At 38.8% G+C, this 25,138-nt stretch overlaps 1 protein-coding gene across 1 annotated transcript; it reads right to left on the bottom strand.

Annotated features, from left to right (window-relative positions):
- Positions 1-308: 308 nt before the first annotated feature.
- On the bottom strand, positions 309-24,588 carry LOC139316446 (protein-lysine methyltransferase METTL21E-like). Its single transcript, XM_070943169.1, has 5 exons — positions 24,465-24,588; positions 19,380-19,467; positions 8,242-8,399; positions 2,774-2,891; positions 309-1,553 (listed from the first exon to the last, which is right to left on the bottom strand). The coding sequence occupies exons 2-5, from the start codon at positions 19,438-19,440 to the stop codon at positions 1,150-1,152; spliced, it is 741 nt and encodes a 246-aa protein (XP_070799270.1). The 5' UTR covers positions 19,441-19,467; positions 24,465-24,588; the 3' UTR covers positions 309-1,149.
- Between the last annotated feature and the right edge of the window lie 550 nt (positions 24,589-25,138).

Below are 25,138 nucleotides of genomic sequence, written 5' to 3'. Positions count from 1 at the left end.
CCTTCAGAAATTGTTGGTGCTCTATCACTGAAGGCTTTCAAAAAGAGACTGGACAACCATTTCTCTGAAATTATATAGGGTTTCCTGCTCCAGCAGGGAGTTGGACTAAAAGACCTCTGAGGTCCCTTCCAACTCTTTATTCTATGTTCTAATATTGTGGCTTGTTCATTGTTCTATCTGTGTCTTAGTTTTAATGATGAGTCTGAAGAAGATGAAAATGTTAAACAGAGGAATATGAGCCAATATGATAATTAAATAGCATCCCTTTTATTAAGGAAAACATGAAGCTTTAGAAGGGTGTTCATTTTTTTAATACATCCCAATTCCTGACAGCCACTATAACTATTACAACTATTAAAATTCAGTCCTGGTTATTACTTAATGGGAATTAGCCATTACCCCCTACTCCTTTCCAGAAAACATGACAAGCTTTGCATATAAATTTAATAAATAAATAAAAGTTGATAAGGCAGGCAATTGAGTCTTCCTTAGACATTATCAACGGAATAGCATTTATCAGAAGTAAAGATACGGTACGGTACATAGCCCACTTTCCTGCACACACAATATGTGTTGCCTTGAAGCAACTACTTCTCTCTACTTTATCACAGCAGGTTAACCTGCCACCCTTGAAATAATCAAAATATCAATTGAGAATGTAGGGTTAACCTGGCAGTTCATAACTTATTCATATAAAATCATGCAACTGAATTTTAGTTTTATAATCATCATCATCACAGTCGCCTGGATCTGTTGTTAAACTGAAATGTTGATAAGAAATAAAATATTTGAGTACTCCAGCAACTTTGCACATTCAGAAGTGGAAAATCAGGCAAATTAACTTGCTTGATTTTGATCCTATTACATATTTCCTTAGCTTCCTATAACTTTGTTGGTTGTATCTTAGAATTTACGTTGATTGGATATTTAGTAACCTATGACTATCACAGAATGTTATATCTTATGATTTATGATGATTGTATTTTTTTTATTTATGATCATGATTTATCACTTGTTGCTTTTATGTACAATGAGAGCTTATGGACTGGAGACAAATTCTTTATGTGTTCAATCACACTTGGCCAATAAATAATTCTATTCTTTTCTATTACACTGGCTAATTATCAACAATCAACAGGCAGGATGTATTCATTGGAGTTGTTTTGGCTTCTTCTTTGCTCTAAACAGGGTTATATTTAAACTAGGAAAATCAGAAATCATTTCCAGATGGAACATTTTTTTGAATTGGTCCACAAACCAGTTTTCACTTTCCAGTCTGAACCGCATGGCCCAGATGATGGTGGTATTATCCATACACAAATGATCAAAGGTTAGAAGCAGCTCCTCCAGGTAAGGATGGTTGTATACAACATCAGCAGCCAATATATAGTCAAACTGAGATGAAGATCTGGGGAAATTCTTCTGCAGGTCCACCCCCCAGACCAAAGCTTTCACCTGCGGCTCATGTTTGCATTTCAGTTTTGTGTTTCTGAGAAGATTGTACTGAAGGTTTCCTAGCACTTCAGGCAAGTCAGTGGAAATCACATGAGCACCTGTGACAAAAGGGACCACAATGACATTATTTATTGAGGAGAGTTGATGAAACTAGTGCAAATTCTTTTTATAATTCCCTGTGGCATAAGCAAAAATGATGAGCTGTGGCCCATTGCAGGAAATACAATATTCTTATTTATTTATTTATTTATTTATTAAATTTTTATACCACCCCCTCTCCCGAAGGACTCGGAGCGGTGAACAGCCAAGATTAAAAAACATATAATATAAACATTAAAATACATTTTAAAAAAATTAAATCCAAAATGGCTCCCCAATTTAAAACGCCTTACCCATAATCCTATAATTAAACAAATTTAAAATTTCCACATTTAAAAGGGGGAAGGTTTAGGCCTTATGTGTTCTCCAGTTCCTTACTTGATGAAATTCCAGGCCAATTTTGGATTATAGTTTTGTAATATTTATTCAATTTACAACTGTAAGCAGAACAAACTTGAGCAGAAAGGCTCTCTGATAAAAGGCACTTCACAACTGTACATTAAGTTTGTAGGCTCAATGAATCACTATGGGCTTAGGGTCACATTGCCAAAGTACTCAGGAAGCTCACTAGATAACTTCAGACCATTTACTACAGGCTCTTCCATGTAACAGGATTAAACCGCTACTATCCAAGGTGTTTAAAGAGGGCTGCAATGAGGTCCATGGGAATAAAGCCCATTGCTCCCCATACTAGAATTTGATCCACATCAGCCCAAGTACAAACACCTAAGCAGTTTACTTTAGAAACTGATGAACCCCACTGCTCCGTATGGAGAACCGGGCAGGCAGAGTCTGAGGCTTGGCTATTTAAACACAATATGTTTATTGCTAACACAACAATAGCTAACAAAACAAGGCAACTCCGCGCGAGCGGTAACACTGACAGAACTGTTGCCGTCTGACAGCTGCTTAAATAAGGAGCTGTCAGACGGAAGGAACCAATAGGAGAGCAGAGATTTCCAACTGTTTGGCTGCTCGCGTCTTAGCCAATCAGGGATGACCAGCAACAGGGCAGGCTTGGGCTGAGTCGTAACTGCAAGGATTTAACACCCACAAATACTAATTTCAAGATTGGTGTCTTGTTCAAAGAGGCTGTGCTCTGAGAACAAATCGATTTTGCACCTGTTTTTTTTTCCACCTGTTTTATGTCCTTCAAGATACCAGTATCACATGTGCTATTTTTAAAACGGAGGGCACAGCAGGAGATACTACCACTTACCTAGCAAGCTGGCCACTATAGACACAAGGCCTGTTCCAGCTCCAATTTCAATAACATTTTTATCAACCAAGTTACAAAGCTTCACATTTGTTTCCAAAAAATAGCACAGAACAAGAGCCTGAAAATGAAAAAGAACAAGAATAAACTGACAATTGGCAATTCTGAAAAAGAATAATGAAACAATGCCTTTCGCTCCACGAGGCCACCCTTTAATTACTATTAAGTAACCAAGAGGAGAAAGAAACTTCAGTTTATGTGAGCAAAAGTATCTCTTGACACAAAAAGTATGTATGAAAAGCATGAATCTTAGGAAGTTAGAGAAATATTGAGAAGCTCAAGGTTGTTTTAAATGAACTGGTTTTAGACAATTGGCTAATCTAGGGTTTTTCAGATTATTTGGATTATAATGCTCCATGATTCTTAATCAACATGCCAGGGGATGGTGAGATTTGCAGCCCAAAACATACGGAAACCAATAGTCATCTGCTGTAAACTGTAAAACTGCTGTGTTAATTACAAGGGGAGTTTATCTGGCCTGTTTAGCAAAGGGTCTTCTACAGGGGTGGGCTGCTGGGCAGTGGTGGGTTTCAAAAAATTTTACTACCATTTCTGTGGGTGTGGCTTTGTGGGCAGGGTATGGCTTGGTGGGTGTGGCTTGGTGGGCGTGGCAGGGGACGAATACTGTAAAATCTCCATTCCCTCCCCACTCTAGGGAAAGGTTACTGCAAAATCCCCATTTCCTTCCGATCAGCTGGGACTTGGGAGGCAGAGAATAGATGGGGGCAGGGCCAGTCAGAATTTTTACTACCGGTTCTCCAAACTACTCAAAATTTCCGCTACCGGTTCTCCAGAACTGGTCAGAACCTGCTGAAACCCACCTCTGCTGCTGGGGGTTCACAGGGATTCAGGAGAACCTCTAGCTAAGATTCTGTGCAGTTTGGAGAACCCCCAAATCCCATTCTTGGCTCACCCCACCTGCCCCGCCCTTCCCAGAAGTCCCCAAGCGACCCATTTTGGATGCAGGTAAGTATGGAGGCTTACCTCCACATGCAGAGGCTTGGGGAGGGCCTACCAGAAGTTCAGGACCTTCCGGGTCCTTCCGGGCCTACCGGAAGTTCAGGAAGGCCAGAAACAGGCCCATTTTTTACCTCTAGAGGGTCTCCAGAGCCTGATGAGGCTGTTTTCACCCTCCCAGAGGCTCAAGGAAAGACTCCGGAGCCCGGGAAGGTCAAAAATGCCTCCCCACCATGGTGCAGGAGGCCGACTAGGCCATGCCCACCATGGCCACATCCACCCAGCAACTGGGCAGAGAACCCCTTGTTAAAATTTTTGAAGCCCATCCCTGGTCTTCTAGCACCATGCAATTAATTCCTGACCATGTCTATTCTAAACCTTCCCAACATTGTTATCGGTGCCATTCTGGACAGCTAGCATGCTACTGCCAAAAACAGGAACTAGGAACAATATATTTTGCTTCTCATCCATTGCTGACGAAGCTTCTTGGATGAGAAGCAAAAAGTCTTCAAAGAAAAAAAAAACAGAAACTCCAGTTGCCTCTTGGAAAAGCACCTTTGGGACAGCCATGATCTGGAAGATTGAGAATCTCCATAATATTTAGGAACAATTCCTAATTGTTCAGAATTAAAAGGGGTAAAAAGCATGCATACCATGTGAGGGATAGTATAAAACTGGACTTCTTGAGATTTACAGTATTTTTCTCCTTTTTCTTTAAATAAATAAAATGCAATGTGAACCACTGATTTCGATAAGACAATGGAACTGTCTCCATCCATTATCATTCCATCTAACTGAATCATGGGTAACAAAGCACACATGAATAACTTCCAGGATCAAATATCTTTTCACCTTAAGCCAACTAATAAGGTAATTGCTATTATTTTTGTTTCATTCTTTTTTCATCCCTTTGTTTCAACTGTAAACTTTAGTAGTTGGCAGATGAAGATTTGCTTTGAAATAACACCTTTTACCCTTGGTAATTAACATTTTTAAATTACAATATAAATGTCACACAGTACATTATTTTCAGATTCTGATATCTTCTTTAATAAAATGTTTAGGATCATACTAACCCATTACACAAGTTGTTTGTGCAGGATTGGAACAAAGGCTTATCTAAATCAGGTTGAATTTCTGGAGCGATGAACCAAATGTCTATTGGTATATATTAGTAAAATATACTGTAAAGATAATTATCATTTTAATATCACACACCCCTAACTGTCTGGGTTTGTATATCTCCATGCACCCTTGACCCATTCTTTTACAATCAGGATGATGTGCTGAAGTTAATATTTGGAGCAAACTGGTAGAGAATGATATTATCTAGTTGCAAAGGCTGTAATTGGGGGAAGTTGGAATCAAATGGGGATAAGAACTTTCAGAAAAAGCAAATAGAAGATGAGATTAAGACAAAATGAACTGTTGCTGCAGACAAAAAGTTGGACAGCTTAGAGCCAGTGAAAGAATATAGAATTGGAAACTTCTTGATATGGAAGCTAGTTGTCCCAAAGAGTAAACTGGCATAAAAAATATTCAGAAATTAGAAAACTGTAACAATGAGCTGTAGAGCTGGGACTGGAGAAGAACTGAAGAGGTTTAGTCTAGAACAGGGGTGTCAAACTCAATTTCATTGAGGGCCACATCAAGGTTGTGTTTGACCTCGGTGGGATGGGGTGGATGTGGCCAGAGTGAGTGTGGCCAGCTCGACATCACACCCATAGGGGCGCCTGTGGAGGCCTGAGCGCTCTGCCAGCAAAACCAGGCTCCTGAGCTCTGTTTTTGGCTTCCACAGCCTCCTGCAACCCTCTGCCAGTGAAAATGGAGCTCAGGAAGGTCCTCCTGAGCTCCGTTTTCACTGGCAAAGGGTTGCAGGAGGCCGTGGCAGCCGAAAACGGAGCTTGGGAGCCCATTTTCACTGGCAGAAGTATCCTGCAGGCCAGATCTGGCCCCCGGGCCTTGAGTTTGACACCCCTGGTCTAGAAGGTTTCTCTAGAAAGGGAGACTTAAGGAGAAGAAAAAAAGTCTACTTGAGAGTGAATAAGAGATAAAGTGGGGGGAGGAGTACAAGGCTTCTCTCCCAACAGCATTCTGCTCAGCTGGGGCTCCATCCTTGCAAGTGTATTTGGAAGTACAGATTATCATTGGCAATTCCCAGTCAATGGCAAGAGAGTGGAAGGCTGGTGGATTGTCACCAACAAGGAAAAAATCCAGTGGGAAAAGCACCCAAAGAAGAAGTGGACAGAGTTAAATGGGCCAGAGGAGGGGAGGTCCAACCCAAATGGAGCACTCAGACAGTGAGATTTGGATGTTACAACAGAATTAAGTATCATCTAATTAATGATTCATGGTTAAATGCTTCTGAAAATGCAACATGTGAATGGCATACTTTTTAATTTGAAATATAGGCAATGGTCATAAAGAGCAATGTAGAGCAAATAAAATATGTTCAGAATCTGGACTGAAACTGCCTAGGCGCATTACTGATAAAAGAGAGGTGGGCTATGCTTTTAATAAATCTAAGATAATTTCATGCTTCTGACATCTGATAAATTACATTGTCAAAAGATTCCCTTTTGATCCGTGAATATTAAATCTGTATCTGCCCAAGAATTTATTTTTTTTTATTTTTTTTATTTTTTTTTATTTTTATATGCCGCCCTTCTCCGGGGACTCAGGGCGGCTTACAATGCGTTAAGCAATAGCCTTCATACTTTTGTATATTTTATACAAAGTCAGCTTATTGCCCCCACAAACCGGGTCCTCATTTTACTCACCTTAGAAAGGATGGAAGGCTAAGTCGACCTTGAGCCTTGAGAATTGAACTCGCAGTAATTGCAGGCAGCTGGATGTTAAATGCTGCCTTAGTAGGAGGCATTAGCCTCCTATGCCACTCAGGCTCCTGAAAGTAGAGATGTGGGAGTCCTAACCTTAATATTCCACTGTGTGTGGACTTTCCACGTTTATATTTTTGAGCATTGTTTTTCAAATTTTACACAAAAAAATCCAAATACATGTACTGCTTGTTTAGCAACCAGATCAGCAATTCTGTGACACAGTTGATACATGGGAAATCACATGATGCAACTGTGCTTCCCTTTTTTCCCCACTCTCCTCACCTTTGGAACGCTCACTCCAGCACTGAGATAATTAGCAGGAATGGGTTTGATGGTTGTATTAACATTCATTGGAGAGGAAGGGACAACAAGAGAGTAATCAGGTACACAATGGGAAATATACATCGAAAAAATGTGTTAGCATCATCTGCTTGCCTAGTATGCTTGGGGTTGGGAACTGCAAATGTTCTAGGCAAACAGCTGGTACTTACTCATTCCTTTTGATGTGCCATTTTGATTTCCCACTGTGTGCCTGTTTACTCCTTTTTAATCCCTTCCTCTCCGATTTCTCTGCTCTGTGAGAAGGGGAGGACAAAAAAAAACAGTCAGGCCCAGAAGAGATTGCTTGTTTAGGTAACCTCTCACACTGCAAGAAGGGTAAAAGAAGAAAAAGCAGGTGAGGCACAAGATACGTGCGAAAGCAGTATAATGAGAAACATGTGACTGAGAGAGAGTGGAAAGGTCATAAATATGTACCTTGGTTGCAAAGGTGGGTTTTTTTGCACCCTTATAGTTGCAAATGGCCATTGCATGAGGCATTTGATAAGCAAGGTCTACCTGTATTTCATATATTTAATCATTTTCCTTGTGGCCATAGGTGATTAGGAATCCCATGGGACGTGAGTGGAGTACTGCAGGAAAGACAAGACTCCATCCTGGTCAGCCAACTTGCTTGCTTCCTGTGCTAACTACAGAGGATAGGTTCTTAGCCCAAAACTAAATCAGAAATTCAGCGGAATGATGAAGGGAAGTCCTCCCTGCATTAACAAGAAGGAAGCAAGGTAAGCTAATTACTTCTAGGGCAGTGGTGAAATGTAAAATTTGTTACTACTGGTTCTATGGGTGTGGCTTCGTCTGAAGAGGTTGCAGAAAAAAATGCTTTTAAAAGCCTCTGACGATCAGGCAACTCAGCTGGGATCTCAGAGGCTTTTAATAGCATTTTTTTTCTACAACCCCTTCAGCTGAAGAGGTTGCAGAAAAAAATGCTTTTAAAAGGCTCTGACAATCCCAGCTGAGCCACGTGATCATCAGAGGCTTTTTTTTTTTTTTTTTTACTTTTAAAAGCATTTTTTTGGCCGAAGAGGTTGTAGAAAAAATGCTTTTAAAAGTAAAAAAAACAGTCTCTGATGATCACGCAGCTCACCTGAGCATGGGGGGGAGTGCAGGGATTTTTGCTACCGATTCTCTGAACCACCCGCCTCCATCGCTACTGGATCGGGCAATCCGGTCCAAACCGGGAGCATTTCACTCCTGTTCTATGGCCTTATTTCCAAAGCAGATATAGGCCTGTACTTTGTTTCAGATACCAAAGACAATAATATTGCATGGCAATACCGAAGGCCAAACCACAGCTCCATAACTGTCTGTAGCTTCTGTAATCTTGATCCTGTGGCCAGCAAAATTGAATTCTTCCCAAGTATGGGTGGTTATCAAAGAAGGACAGAAACGTCGTCCCTTGATCTCTGCAACTATGTCTTCATCTCCATTTGGTCCTAATTTAAAATAATAACAAACATGTAACAATGACAGTCAAAATTCTTCAACTTCTAGGAATAACAATAGCCCACAAACCCATAACCATACTCTGCCAGGAATTATCCAGAACCAAAGACAAGATATAGAAGGATGCAAGAAACAATGTAATTTACCAAATCAACTGTAACAATTGCAAATAACTTGGGAAAAACATCATATCAATTGAAAACAAGAATCCATGAACATTAGCTGGCACCACAATCCCAAATTCCTAATTGCTACCTACACTGACACCGAAAAGCACCAGTTTGATATTTCCTATTTACAAATCAGAGAAATTAACACTGTTTTTTTTTTAAAAAATAGTAATATGTTATATGGTATGGCATGAATCAATTTTCAGATAAATTGCCTTGGGATGTTTTTTACAAAAAATAGTCATAATTTCTTTGAACTCTGCAGAAGTCAGATTATGACTGCAGGAAAGCTTTTCTGTTCTAAAGGTCTGTGAGATTTACTACTGCAGAGAAGAGAATTGATTACTGTGAGATGTAAATGCCTTATTCCCTAATGTGTAAATAATGTATATATGGGACATCGGGGGTTAACTTATTCTTTGGTTCCTAATGTATTCATAATTCACCACTCCCATTCTTGGCTCCACCCCTTGTATATATAAGGAGCCACCTTCACCATTTTCCTTGCTTCTATCTGTGAATATTCAGTGAATATAGAATGCCTGTTATAATTAAAGAAAAATATATTTAAACCTCTAACTCTTATTATCATTATTGAGTCTGATCCTGAAAATATTGCAACAAGCTGGTAGCAGAGGATGGTTAATTGACTCAATAAATACTTAAAGATGTCTAAGAAAGATAGGCCCAACACCAGGGCCTACAGCAAAGAAATAGAAACTGAACAAGAAATAATCAACGAATCCACAAACGCGATTTCGAGAGAATCCGAAGAATACACCACTGAAGAAGAAGAACTAATAAATGAAAATAATGACCAGGAGGAAATCGAAATAGAAAATAACGAACTCAGGTCAGAGATATTAAAACTATTAAAAAGCCAGAAGAATGATGAAAGCCTCATCGCGAATCTCCAAGAAATGCTGAAAAACAGCGGAGCAGCGAGAGAGAAAAACATTGCTAAAGAGAAACCCAAAGACCAAAAAACTGTGAGTGATATGACTACAGAGAAAGTCGTTATGAAAAAGAAAAGATGTGATCCCGCGCGAAATTTTGAATGGCAGCCATCTTGGTTCCAACAAGCCTCCAAAGTGAGCGAAGCAGAGCCAATCAAAATGCTCAGTTCAAAATTTCTGGCGCGAAAAACGTTATCAGACAACGAAAGCGAAAAGGAAGATTCAAACTCTTCAGAAGAACCAGAATCAGAAAGCGAAGACGACTTAACGAAATCCCAAGTAAAGTCAGCAATGAAGACGCTTTTTGCTGCATTTGGGCCAAAATTAAAAATTTCCAAAGCGACAACGAAGAAGCTAGAGAACAAGCCGATACCTCAAGACCTGCACGCTCCCATCCTGACTTCGAGAGCGACGACGCCCGAGCCCAGAGAGCCATGTCGATTCCGCCCTACACCGCAGACCGGATCAAGTACCAACACACACAAAAGAAAGAAAAGAGCAGTCACCGCCATCAAAACTCCTAAAACCGAGCCAGAAACCGACTCGTCTGAAGAGGAGCGGAGCGAGCGAGCTGCAATGGAGAGAACCTTCCACGACGACGCCAAAGAAGAAATGAGCAACGCGCATGTGCGAAACTACGTAGACGGTCCGGAAAGACTTGAACTGGCCAGAGAACCGCGCAGACTCGTTGCGAGCATCCCCATGCCGTTTTGCAATTTCCTGCACTTGCGAGACCACGGACTACCTCAGGTTGTAAGTAATGGACAAAATAATGTGGGAAACTTACCCAGTGACTTCCCAAAACTTAGAGTTGATGGCATTAATTTGCAAGAATGGTATCAACAGCTCCAGGTTGTCTTTATGAAAGAAAATTTACTATTCTTTATCACTAGTCCTCCAAGAAGACCTTGGACTTTAAAAATAGATTGTTTACATCATAGAGCATTTTTCTTAATAATATCTAGCGTGTCTCCTGCAATGTATCATAGCATCAAACCAAACCTAACTGTTTCAGAAATAATTCAATGCATGTTTAATCTGTTTCACAGCGATAGTGTAGCTACCACTACAAGAATGTCTAAGGATTTCTTTTCTTCCAGAGTAAAACCAGGGGTTTCCATAAGTGAGCATTTGATATCTCTAAACAAAATAAGAGCTGAGCTGCATTTGAGGGGGGAAGTGATTTCAGATCAAACAATGAAAAGTGTTATTATCAATTCACTTGATTCATCATGGGATAGTTTTATGTCACACTTAGACACCATCAATCTAGGATATTTATCCATAGAAAGTCTATCTAACAAATTGATAGCAGAAGACAATTCAAGAAAAAATCGTTCCAGCAATCACACAGAACACAAATCTTTTAGGAAGGTAGCTTTCCAGGAAAAATACAATGAAGCTTTTAAATGCCATAATTGTGGGTCCAGGGAACACAATAGAAGAGACTGTCCCAAAATCTCAAAGGAGAGACATAGGTCAGAGTATAGGAGCAAATACAATTATAGACAGTCTTCCACAGATAGACATAAATATAGAAGCCCACCAAATTACAGAGATAGTAGAGGGGGTAGAGAAAATTCAAAAGAGAGAAAATCTGGTTCACTGAATGGACTAAATAAACAAGACAGCACTAAAACACAACAAAATGAGAACAATAATTGGCTTATTGATTCTGGGGCAACCAACCACACCACTAATAACAAAAATATATTGTCTTCATTTACAGAAGATAAATTTGTAATAAAGGTAGCTAATCAAGAAAAGGTTCAAGTATTAGGCAGAGGAAATGTGACCTTGCCTGGCCTAGGAAAAATAGAGGGGGTATTGTTAATTCCAGAAATACCTCATAACATACTAAGTGCCATAAAACTAAGCAGAGATTCTGACATCAATATAGTTTTCTCAAAGGGGAAAGCAACTTTAGAGAAGGACAAAACAAATGTAGGCACTGTGATGATTAAAGGAGGCCTACCCTATCTAATAACAAAAGAAAGATGGTTACATAACATTGATTCAAATATGGAAGATTGTATTGAGGCAGATGATGAAAATGTTAGTAACAGTGACAATGATGAATGTAAAATATCTCATGATCACGCAAATACACACAATGAGAAGAAACCAAGAATAGGTAAACCAATTCATGATGAGTGTGCTCACATCTTGCATAGGAAGTTAGGACATGCAAGTTTTCCTGTAGTACAAAAAATGACTGAACACGCAGAAGGTGTCAAAATAAAAAATTGTGAAAATTATTTGGAATGCTCAGTATGTAAATCCACTAAACTAAAAACTAGTCCCAGACCAAAAAAATCCAACAGATCAACTAACAAAATTTTTGACTTAGTACATATGGACCTAGTTGGTCCATTAACTCCATCAATCACTTATAGAAAACGTTACTTCCTAACAATAGTAGACGATTACAGTCGCTATGGTTTTGTTTACACATTAAAACACAAGGATGAAACCTTTCAGAAATTTAAGGAATTCTACAAACGCATAGAAACACAACATAATATCAGAATAAAACAAATTATGACAGATAGGGGATGTGAATTCATGTCTAAAGAATTCTCCCAATGGTTAAAGGATAGAGGAATGCTACATTTCACGTCTAGTCCATTTTCTGCGTTCCAAAACGGGATTGCAGAGAGAAAGAATTCCACACTACAAACCATGATTAGGTGCACATTAGAGGATGCTGGTTTAGGCAAACAATTTTGGTCAGAGGCCTTACATTATTCAAATTACACTCAAAATAGAACCTGGTCCAGTATTGTGAATAAAACACCATATGAGGTGATGTATAATAGGAAACCCAAATTAGCGCACATGCACATATTTGGAGTCACTGCAGACGTACACATACCTAAGCAGTTGAGAAGAAAGGGAGAAAACGTATCCAGAAGATTAAGATTTATGGGATATGAAACTGGCACCAAAGGGTACAGATTCATTGATAATAATAACAAATTTATAGTCTCCAGAACAGCTGTGTTCCATGAACAGGCCAATTGGTCTAAATTACATCTTAATGAAATATTTCCAAATAAATGCAAAGATACAAAATCTTGTGAGGAAGGGACAATAGAAAATCAAAATATCAACAAAAATAAAAACAAAACCAAAACTTGGACAAATAGTCAGCACAAAATAAAGACAGACACATTAACAAAAAAGGAAGCAAGATATTTGCATGATAACCATAGCAAACCCGAAAGAGCTATTAGAAACAATAGAAATCAAGTACCAAATAAATACAGAGATTACATAATGCATATGGATGGTGAACAAATGACACCTAATACATATGAGGAAGTATTAAAACTCCCTCGTGAAGAAAAGGAAAAATGGGAACTAGCTATGAAAAAAGAGATGGAAAGTTTGCAAGGATTAAATGTGTTTACACCTGCGATTGCACCTAAAGATAAAACGATTATAGGTACCAGGTGGATTTATAAAATTAAGAATCTAGAAGGAGGCAATACTCTATACAAAGCTAGATTGGTTGCACAAGGTTATGCACAAAAATATCCGGAGGACTACACTGACACATACTCCCCCACAGTGAGAACAGAGAGTGTTAAAACAGCTCTAGTAGTGGCATCTGCACTCAATCTTGATGTATTTCAATATGACATACAGACTGCGTATTTACATGCAAAACTAGATAAGGAAATATATGTAAGAGCACCACACAGTCAATACACTAATAAGAATGAAATTTGGCTATTGAACAAGAGTCTATACGGATTAAAGCAATCTGGCAAAAGATGGTACGATTGCTTGGTAAAAGTACTTAAGACCATGGATTTCAACGCTACCACTGCTGATAACTGTTTCTTTGTAAAAAAGAGTGATGATCATATTGAATTTGTATTAATTTATGTAGATGATATTTTATATATAGGAAAACACAAGGAGAGAAGAGAAACCTTTGTAAATAAGCTAAACGAACATTTCTCGTTGAAATCTCTAGGTAAAGTAAACAAATACCTTGGTGTACAAATTAACAAAACTAGAAGGGGATTCAAACTTACTCAGAAAGATAAAATCATTGAACTTCTGAACAAATGCAATTTAAACAATGCCAAACCCTGTGACACTCCTATGCAAACTGATTTCCTTAGAAACACTGATGAATCTTCCCCTGAATTCAAGGATAATACATTTTATAGATCAGTCATAGGTTCACTTCTTTATATATCTAATTGGACCAGGCCAGATATTGCATTACCACTCAACTTATTGTCAAGATATGTTAGCAAACCAACAATGTATCATTGGGAAGCAGTCAAAAGAATTCTAAGATATCTGAAAAATACATTAGACTTTTGCTTAGTATTAGAACCTAGTAATGGTAAAGAACCAAAACTTACATGTTACGCAGATGCGGATTGGGCTGGAGATATATCATGCAGAAAGAGCACTTCTGGTTATATTTTTCTATTAAATGACTGTCCAGTTTACTGGTACACTGGCAAACAAGAACTGGTAGCCACTTCGACCACAGAAGCGGAATATGTTTGTTTGTCCAAAGCTGCAAATAACCTTGTATGGTTTAATGATTTGATTTCAGATGTTTGGAAAAAACCTGCTTTGCCTTTTGTTATGCATGAAGATAATAAAGCAGCCATTGAAATATCCAGATCCGATGCCATTGGACAAAGGTCCAGGCATATAGATATAAAATTTAAGCATGTGAGACAATTGTCTCAAGATGGATTTATCAAAGCAGTGCATTGTGATACCTCTGAACAATTAGCTGACATATTGACGAAGCCTTTACCTTCTAAACAGCACAAATATTTAACATCAAAATTATATGTCTTATATTGTCCTGAATCTGAATGTAATTGGTGTTGTATAGCGAACCGGCATTTAGAGGGGGATTTGTGAGATGTAAATGCCTTATTCCCTAATGTGTAAATAATGTATATATGGGACATCGGGGGTTAACTTATTCTTTGGTTCCTAATGTATTCATAATTCACCACTCCCATTCTTGGCTCCACCCCTTGTATATATAAGGAGCCACCTTCACCATTTTCCTTGCTTCTATCTGTGAATATTCAGTGAATATAGAATGCCTGTTATAATTAAAGAAAAATATATTTAAACCTCTAACTCTTATTATCATTATTGAGTCTGATCCTGAAAATATTGCAACAATTACCAAGCTAGACAATTTTAAAATAAGACACATGCTCTTGAAGGCAATCAATGGCTAATAATCATTAGCTATATACCATGTTTCCCCGAAAATATGGCCGCAGAAGTCAAGCAGCAGCGCGACAGGTGTCAGGGCATGGGAGGCATGGCTGCAGTGGTCCTAAGATAAGCGGGTAAGACATCCCCCGAAAATAAGATCTGGTGCTTATTTTTGGACTGAAAAGAAAATAAGACCCGGTCTTATTTTCAGGGAAACACAGTATTACCTGCAGCATCTAGAGACAGTCAGGACCAGTTGCTGGGAAACACAATGTGCATAATAGGGGTGGGTTCCACTTACCTTTACTACCAGTTCGCAATGGGAGCACATGCGCAGATCACCCATGATGATGTCGTGGCGGGTGGGTGGAGCCTCCCGCTGGCTTTATTACCGGTTCTATAGAACCGGACCGAACCGGGAGCAACCTACCACTGGTACATAGGATTATGAAGTTTATAATCTGTTTGTAGATTTCTAGCAAGTCTTTGATTGGCTACTGTATTTAGGGAACACATTAGCCTTTGGACATATCTGGTGTAACTCTTCTTATACAAGAAACTGATCTTAGAGTAAATTTCAGCTTTTACTAGATGTTAAGAATTAACTTTGATTGAACTATGCTTGTTATCTCAAATTAGTTTTGGTATCCAGTTGCAAGAAAACAATGAACATCAAGAGGACCTACTACCCTCAAAGATGTCATCAAGTCTTCTCCTGAAGCATTCTCACCTGGTCCAATTAGAGAAACCCTATATTGTGGCAAGGTGTTGATGTGATAGAGTTGGCTTCTTGGCCACATTCTTTTTCTAGATAGAAATGACCAATGGTCTATACAAAAATTGGACAAATTATTTTCCAAATATTATGCATTTAAAAATGTTTTCAATGGGTTAAAAAAAGTCCCATTTCAATGGACGTCAAGCTGAAATGAAGCGAAATTACCCGTTTTTTGCACCATTTTCTAGTTAAAATCATACCTATAACTTCTAATTTTCCCTCAGGTTGTAATTTCACTAGATTGGAAAAATATAGACTGAACATTCCTATACCTAATATGACTTGAAAAAAACATACATATGGTCACTAGATGGCAGCCATGAGATACAGAAACTGTTGCATATCCAGGAAGTTGAAGAGTTCTGATTGGCTGTTAGAATGCCGTTGTTCTCATTGGTTGTTTCATTGACAGCTCTGCTATATAAGGAGCTGTCAAGCGCAGTATGGTCACTAGATGGCAGCCATGAGATACAGAAACTTCCACGTTTTCTTTTTTTTACTGACATCTAGTGGTCATCTTGATTTCTAACCTTAGTCTTGTGTCATATTTGTATAGCTTGGCTTCAAAGAGTTTCAATTAAAACTATGGTATTTTAGACCTCAACTGTGTCAGCCTGATTGCCCTTTAAAATATATTTTTAATACCCAATCAAAAACAGTCCTCACAGAAATGTAAATGTGAGATAGGTTGACCTGTGTGTTGCTTTGCAAAAGTTAAATTGTAGTTATCTCTCTCATATTACACACACATACACATACAGAGCTGGAATAAATCCCTTTGAACTCTGTAAAATCTGGTTCTACGTCTTATATAATAGGGTACAATCAAGCAAATTGAAGTTGATTGCTTTATAAAAGGAAATTGAGGATCAGAATAAATCACAGATACCGGGGTTTTTTGCACATGAATATTTAAACCATCAATTAACAGCTTAGAATGTTAATGTTTGCGCATATTCTATTCCATTTTATCAGATCCTATTAAAACCCTATAAACTAATTTTCTATCTTATTAGATTGCTCATCCAAGCATTTTTCTTGTATAAATCTGTCTTCTTTTTTTTTCCTTGTTTCTATTCTAAGGAAACTGAAACCCTTTACATGCTAAGTCCCCATTCACTATATCATTCTTCAGTGAGTCTCATTCCTTTCTAACGTAATAATCTTTTTTTTTCCTTATCACTTCAACAAGTACATTCTAAAAGCTGCATCTCTCTGGGTCATCATCCTAACAAAGTGAAATGATAGAGATTTCAGCAAGTGAGAACATCTCTACAAAAGTGAACGCAACACATCCTTTGCAAACACTGAAATAGGATACAAGTGTTATAAGGTGAACCTTTTTTAAATATTGCCAAGGGAAATGATACTCCTGCTAAGTCCCTGATGACCTGGGGACCTTAGTTGCTCTTTTCAAGAGTCTTTCCTTCATAAGCATATTGTTCAACCTAACCTTGAATGTATGCTATGATTCTATCTCTTTCCCCTGACCTAACAATTATCAAAAAACCTGAACAACCATCCAGCATGTTCTTAAAGGAGATCATATTATTGGGCATGGATCAGGGGTGAAATCCAACAGGTTCTAACAGGTTCTGGAGAACCGGTAGCGGAAATTTTGAGCAGTTCGGAGAACCGGCAGCGGAAATGTTGAGTAGTTCGGAGAACCGGCAAATACGACCTCTGGCTGGCCCCAGAGTGGGGTGGGAATGGAGATTTTGCAGTATCCTTCCCCTGCCATGCCACCAAGCCATGCCTACCAAGCCACACCACACCCACCAAGCCACGCCCACAGAACCGGTAGTAAAAAAAATTGGATTTCACCACTGGCATGGATAGATAATAGTCTAATTCATTGAGGAAGGCAATATTTTTGCAACGTATTAGTTGTTCGTCTCTATTATAAAGCCATTTTCACAGTCTTGCTTAGGGTTTACTCTGTGCTACTCTGCTATTTCATTAATTTTGTCTCTATTCCCCTAATTGCCTCTTCCTGACTAAACAGTGGGCAGCAGTGATCGTGGGACATGAATTTAGTAGAGGTAGTCCTTAACTTAGGACCACAATTGTTCCCAAAATTTCTGCTGTTATGTGAGACAGTTGTTAAATGGGTTTTGTCCCATTTTACAACCTTTCTTGCCACAGTTGAATCACTAAAGTTGATGCTAGTAACCTGGTTGTTAAGTGAATCTGTGCCCCTAAAATTTTTATTTTATTTTATTTTAGAAAATTTGTATAGCTGCCTACTTGCTCACGGCAACTCTAGCAGCTTACAGACAAAAAACAATGTACAAGAAATAAAAATAATAAAAAATAATAAAATTATAACCCCCTACTCCTCCTTGGTGACATCACACACTCAAATCCGCCATTTAATGGGCTCCATCCCACTCTGGGTTCCTCAGGCCCACTGGCAAAACCACATCTTCAGGGACTTCCAAAAGAGTGGGAGCCAGTCTAATTTCTGGAGGGATGATGTTCCAGAGGGGGAGAGCCACCACGAAGAAGGCCTTTCTTCTGGATCTCGCCAGATGTACCTCCTTAGGGGACATGATCCACAACATTCCTTGCCTCTACTATATTCTACGATAATATTTTGAGAACATGAAAATGATGGGTGACTATAATCCAAAATTTTGTTTGGAACTGCATTCTGTGACTCATACCAAAGACATTAGCTGGGGAGAATAGACAGCATCCTGGGAGGACCAGAATGAGACATAACAACATCCTCACTATGTCCTCCAATAAATGGCTCCTTTGTGATATCATTTAAAGGTGAAATCTCTTTTGCATCAGTTTTATATCTTGGTGATTTCATAGAAACATCCACATAATTTTCTTGGCAAAAATGAGAGTAGGTGATTACTCTAATCTTCTACACTGTTTTTAGGCTTCCCAGCCTAGTATTCCCTGATAATTTTCTATCTAATACTAACCAGGCTTAGTTTCCAAGCCCAAAGATAAGCAGAAGCTATCATCCACAGGTAGTTCTCAATTTATGGTTGATCCAGTGGTGAAATGTCAAATTCGTTACTACCGGTTCTGTGGGTGTGACTTGGTGGGGGTAATGTGACTGGGTGGGCATGGCCAACTTTTTTTATTTTTTACTTTTAAAAGCATTTTTTCTACAACAAAAAATGCTTTTAAAAGGCTCTCACAATCCCAGCTGAGTTGCCTGATCATCAGAGGCTTTTTTTTCTTTTAAAAACATTTTTTTTTACAACCTCTTCAGCCGATCCGGTACGAACCGGGAGCATTTCACCCCTGGGTTGATCATATTATGACCTTCCAGAGTTATAACAACCTCAGAAAGGTCATCATGAAATTTTGCACATGCCCCCCGACAGTTATATGACTACATTTTGGGCACTTGGCAACCAACCGGCCTTTACGACTGGTTGCAGCAGCCACAGTGAAATGACCACAATTTGTGGTGGGTTTTTTGCCACTTCCAGCAAAAAACCACATTTGTAAGCATGGGTTCATTTAACAGACACATCACTCACTTAATGACTGCAGTGATTTGCGTAACATTCACTGCAAAAAATGTCCAAAAAATGGTTCATTTACATCGGTGCCTCAACTTATTATCACAATGACTTACGACCGATTTCCAGTCCCAACTATGGTTCTAACTTGAGGATTACCTGTACTGAGAGACTACTATTTATCAGAATATTGAAAATAATACATTCATCTCAAAATGTCAACATGTGGTTATCAGCTAAACCCAATTTGTCTACTACTGTTAGTGGTTTTGTTGTAAGGTCTGTTATATCACCAGTTACAAATATGAAACATAGCAAGCTTGCCACAAAACCAGGTAGAAGAATGGGTAATATTTACCTTTGTTATGGTCTGGCTTTCTAGGTATTTCATATTTTTGTTGAGAGGATTTTGAATCCATGTCATACAAAGTCCTGGGTTAACAATCCTAGAAATGAAACCAAATAACACCATGTAATAATATAAGAAGTAATAATTAAGTCAAATCTGATTCTATGAAAAAATAGAGCCCTCCCATTATCTTCAAAAATCATGCTTTCTTGGTTGATAGGTTAAATAAATAAGAATTTTCCTGTAATGGTCAACATCCAGTGATAATTTGGTAGTTAGATTATTATTAGCTATTGGCAGGAATGGCTCCAATAGCAAAGAACAAGTCTAAATTTATGTTGAGGAAAGCCAACTTTGTGGACACACTTTGTGGAGCTATGTCACATCTCAAGTTTTCACAGATTTCAGAATATCTCGAAAGGAACTTAACCTAGACATGTAAAAACAAAACAAAAAACCACTAACCACCACCCCCAAAACACCTGAGATAAATTCCTACTCAACAAAAGTGCAAGAACTATCAAGAAGGAGTTATGACAGTGATAGGTGTGTTTCTGATCTCAAATATTCTGCATATTTTCAAATCTGCACATCATAAAAACATGTATCATTGGGAAAGTGTTGAAAAGGCCATATTTAGAAAACTAAATCCATGTATTTAATACTTAATAAAATGTATACAAATTGTTTAGGTTTTAGAAAATTATAAATGACACAAGTTATTTATAAATCTAGATCAATATTCAAAGTCTTAATTGAAACATCTTGACTGATATATTTGTTTTATTTGTTTTATTAGCTAATTTAGTTCACGTGTGAATACTGACATCTCCAGGTTGTATAAATGTTTTGCTATATATTGGCAAATGCTTCACAATAATTGTCCAGAAATATATCTCGTTAGTGCACTGTCAACATTATTATGAAAACTTAAAATTGTTAAAAATACCCTTGTAATTTTTTTTAATTTTTTTTAAATTTGATTTATATGCCGCCCTTCTCCGGAGACTCAGGGTGGCTTACAATGCGTTAAGCAATAGCCTTGATACTTTTGTATATTTATACAAAGTCAGCTTATTGCCCCCACAAACTGGGTCCTCAATAAAAAGTGTTGAAAGAAGATGGGCTCCAGTGCAAATCCAAAAGCTCCGAAGACAAAACCTTTGATTCCGGTAACCAACCCAGACTGGATCCTGAAGTGATTAAAGAATTACCAAACAGCATATACATTAAATTAAATGGGAGGAAATGCAGGAAAAAAATAAAATATAAAATAACAACAACAGAAAATGTATTCAGTTAGAAAGGATATGTGTAAAAAGATGATTCTTCAATAGCAGGAGCAGTGTAATAGTAGATGCTCCTGAAATATTTCAATTAGTAGGCACCGTGGCTGAGAAATCTGTGAGTAACACATAATCCACATTTAATGACACCGCAATAAGATCTCCCCAGATTATTAGTGATCATGTAAATTTACACCAGGGAAGGTGATCTTTGTGTCCTTGTTTCAAGTTGACTAAGGCTTCCTATGCCTTATAAAGTATTTAATATTAAAATATCAAACTTGACCAATATCTAATTGGTAACCAATTGTTTTTGTCCATATGAACTGAAATTGCTTCAATCTAGATGAAATATATAGATAGTGACCCTCAGCACAGTCTACATCAATTGCATCTTCTGCACTCAACACAAGAATAGTTCCACAAAGAGGATACTCTAGTAATCTAAATGTGGAGTTACAGGTGCACAGACAACAGTTTTAAGCTATCCATGTCTGGCTGAAAAAATAACTGAAACTAGAAATAGGCATTCTCAACCTAGAGATCACTTGGGCCTTTAGTAACAGTGACAGTTCTAGGAACATCGAAGGCACGGGTGTCAAACTCAATTGCGTCATGTGATGTATCATGATGTATCGCAATGTTTTTTGCCTTTGTGGAGCCAGGTGGGCTTGGCTGCACGTGATGCATTCAGCCCATGGGCTGCCAGTTTGACAGGCCTGACCTCAGTGGTGGGTTGCCCCCAGTTTGGACCGGTTCTATAGAACTGGTAGTAAAACCAGCGGGAGGCTCCACCCACTGACCCTGACATCATCAGAAGTGATCTGCGCATGTGCAGAAGGTGCGTGCACGAGCGAAGAAAGCAAGCACGTGCGATCCTATTGCGAACCAGTAGTAAAGGTAGGTAGAATCCAGCCCTGCCTGACCTAAGGCACATTTCCTGTGCTGAGAGTGCCTCCCCATTAAGAAAACTCCCAAATTCCTATACCAAGGATCCATTCACTCACATACATCCACTGACAAGATTCAATATTGATTTCTTTGTTCTCATCCAACCAATTCTAGATACCACTTTGGAGCATACATATATCCTACTGAATAACAATAGCAATAGCACTTAGACCAGTGGTGAAATCCTGCCGGATCTATCCAGCTCACGCGATCCAGTAGGGCCGGCAGCAGGAGGCTCTGCCCACACGCCGGAATGTCATCATGTCCCATTTTTGACCCTCTATGCATGCACAGAAGGCTCTGAGCATGTGCAAAAGTGGCGCTCACGCTCACATTTCCAATCCAGTAGCAAAGGTACAGTAAGTGCAGTTTACTCCTGACTTATATACCGCTTCACAGTGCTTTACAGCCCTCTCTAAGTGGTTTACAGAGTCGGCATGTTGCCCCCAAATATTTGGGTCCTCATTTTACCCACTTCGGAAGAATGGAAGCAATGGTGGGATTCAGCCAGTTCGCACCACTTCGGGAGAACCGGTTGTTAACTTTCTGAACAGTTTGGCAAACTGGTTGTTGAAAGAAATCATTAGGGCAGAGAACCAGTTGTTAAATTACTTGAATCCCACCACTGAATGGAAGGCTGAGTCAAGCTTGAGCCTGATGAGATTTGAACTGCCAAATCGAATCACATGTCATAGCCACTATCACCAGCATATTGATGGCAACTCCTAATGGTGCTGCCATAGAGAACAAGATAAGATGCCTTATAATATTGGTAGCATAACTGCCCAGATGCCAGATCACAAATTCGTATTAGATGACTAATAATAAAATTTATTGAAAGATCCTTCAAAACCATAAAAGGTCTATTTCTTTCCCATTTGAGGTCATTATCAGGACAATGAAGAGTGATTCATTCATATACCCATCTCTCAATCCAGACAGAAGTGGATTAAGATACTTTATTTCTTTGTGAAATGTTGCCTGTCTTCTCCAAGTGTCCAAAAGGGGTCAAACTTGTAACTGGGCAGTAATTGTTATAAATTTCTGAATCCTGTAAATTTTTTTCTTTAAGATGTGGATGCATTACTACCTTTTGTAAGATTAGCAGTAGCACTTATTACATAAAACATTTTTACTCATTGGATCCACTAGTCCCACAGATACTAGCTGCATTGAATAAACCAAGATGGGTAAAGCTCAGTTGAACAGACTGTAGGCTATCTAGCTACCAGTGTCTTGTCTATGTTCTCCAGCCACAAAAATTGAAAGGAATCCTACATCCGGGGTCCCCAACCTGTGGGCTGCAGTCCACTAGAGGGCCATGAGGGCTTTGCAACTGGGCTGTGGAAATGGTCAGTGAGCGTGCACGCATGCACGTCCTCTCTTGTGCGAGCAGCAGGTGAGCCCATGCACTTCATTTGCGCTTGCCAGCTGTTTGCGCAAACCATCCCCTCCCCTCCGCCAGTCCGCAAAGCCGGAAACATTGGGGAACTCTGTCCTACATAACTGGACCAGAGAATGCTTTGACTCCATCACTAGATATTTATATCAAGGGAAAGATACAAAAATCCATTGGAGTTGGGCATCTTAAGGATGGAAGATGGATGGATGGATGGATGGATGGATGGATGGATGGATGGATGGAAGAAAGATGGATGGATGAAAGATGGATGGATGGATGTGGGGGAGGGAGGGAGAATGATAGATAGGTAAGGCACAAGTTCCACCATGAGATCATTCACAACAAATGACAATATGCCCTTAACTATTCCAGAAAGCTCTGCTTGCTGTGTACAGTATTTGCAGGATCTAAAACAAATCTTTTTTATTCTTATGAAATAGGCATGGCTATATACATTGTTATATTTGTCCAGCTGTCCTCAGAATAGGTATTACACCATTTATACTCCAGATGTCCCTTGGCCCATTTCATTGCTTGGAGCTCCTCAGAAAAGCAGGGGGGCTTAGGATATGAAAAAGCCAAAAAAGGGCATTTGGAGGCAACTTCGTTCATTTTGTCTTACCTTCTGAAGTTCAGCTAAGACTTTGACAGACTTATCAGCTTTGCCTTCTGAAAAATTTCCCCAAACAATTCAAGTATTTCTTGCATTCTATAAAGCTCTGGGAGGAGCATCTTAATGTCCTCTGTTTCCACTTATCCCATTAACACAGCAAAGCAAGTAGCAGGAAGTACAGCATGTTTGCCAAATGCTTCTAAAAACACAAGTGCATGCCAACAGTAGGCTTAAACAACAGTTACAGAGAATCTTTTTTCTCAGGTTTAACATGTTTCGAGAGCATTTTCTGCCATATCATTGGAATTGGTTTGAGCCTCTTACAAAAGCTTATTCTTATATAGTAACTTCTAGATTTGCAGAAGCAACATATGCATTCATTGACTTAAGCTAGCAAAGCAAGGCTGAAGCTATAAAACCAACAAGCAAGTATAGTAGTTGCATCTATATAGAACATAAACAGATTTTGTGATAAATTTGTGATAAGCAAGTTTACGCAGAATAAACAAACATATTTAGATCTAGTTCATTGTAATAGTTGCAGTGGCAGGAAAACAATTATCAAAGGAATTTTCTGCACTGCGCATTCCTCAGTTGTAAATAAATTCCCCTTCATTGGTATTTCACAAAATGTTTTTCTTTTCCATATGATCTGGTGATCTGTAATCTAGAATGGCCTGCAAAGCCTAAAAAAAGAGTTAGTTGTCCAGCTGTTGGATTGTTTGCTGTTTTGACTACAGTATTCTAGCAACAATTGCATTACTAAACATAGTTCAGAGTAACTTTAAAAACTGTTTCCAGAATCTGAAAATGTATCCATGCAATCTATTCAAGCAACATACCTTTTGTTGTTATTTATATTCAGAAAAAGTAGAGGCAAAATGAGTCAGGATGAAAAAGCTGTTAATTCTCACTACCACTACCCCCAGCATTAACTACCTGATGAAGCACTAGAAAGAAATAACGGATCAGTCTGAATTGCAATCTGTCAACAACTCCAATAAGAGAATTAGTAAAACCAACAGCTGCCCTTGAATTTCATTGGGAGACGAAAGCCGACACAAAGTACGCTTACGTAAAACAGAGGGGACAGTGATGATGACAACAAGCAAGCCAGTCAGACACTGGCCTCAAATTAGCAAAATCAGACTGGAGTCCTACTGTGTATCCCAAGTTGAAGACAACCAACTCAGTACGGCTTAATTTTGAGTTGACACCTAGTTTTACAGAATGGTTTTTTTAATGCCTCGTATTCCACAGACAGATACACCATACTGGGTGACAGTCTTTGCAGAAATACGATTCTTTTCTTATTTTAGAACGTACAAGGCAAGTGTCGAGTGAAACTGAAATTAAAGCATCCTCACAGTCCAGATATCCTTTTTTTCAAGAAGAGCTGATACCAATATGCAAGAAAGATTTAAACTGCCAAGTTTTAAACTGTTTTGAAACGCCTACATCAGCCTTTCTCAGCCTCATGCCATCTTTCAGAACTACCAAACAATATGGCTTTGGT

The sequence above is a fragment of the Pituophis catenifer genome, unplaced genomic scaffold (assembly GCF_029215685.1).
Source record: "Pituophis catenifer annectens isolate HBS135680 unplaced genomic scaffold, rPitCat1.0.hap2 SCAF_4, whole genome shotgun sequence".
NCBI lineage: Eukaryota > Metazoa > Chordata > Lepidosauria > Squamata > Colubridae > Pituophis > Pituophis catenifer.
This window is presented reverse-complemented; position numbering and strand designations above follow the sequence as displayed.

Coding starts and splice junctions, on each gene's coding strand:
- LOC139316446 (XM_070943169.1), bottom strand. CDS start 19,440: ATGGATTCAAAATCCTCTCAACAAAAATATGAAATACCTAGAAAGCCA. Junction 8,400..19,379: donor AAAGCCAGACCATAACAAAG/GTAAATATTACC, acceptor ATTTTAAATTAG/GACCAAATGGAGATGAAGAC. Junction 1,554..2,773: donor TATAGTGGCCAGCTTGCTAG/GTAAGTGGTAGT, acceptor CTTTTGTCACAG/GTGCTCATGTGATTTCCACT.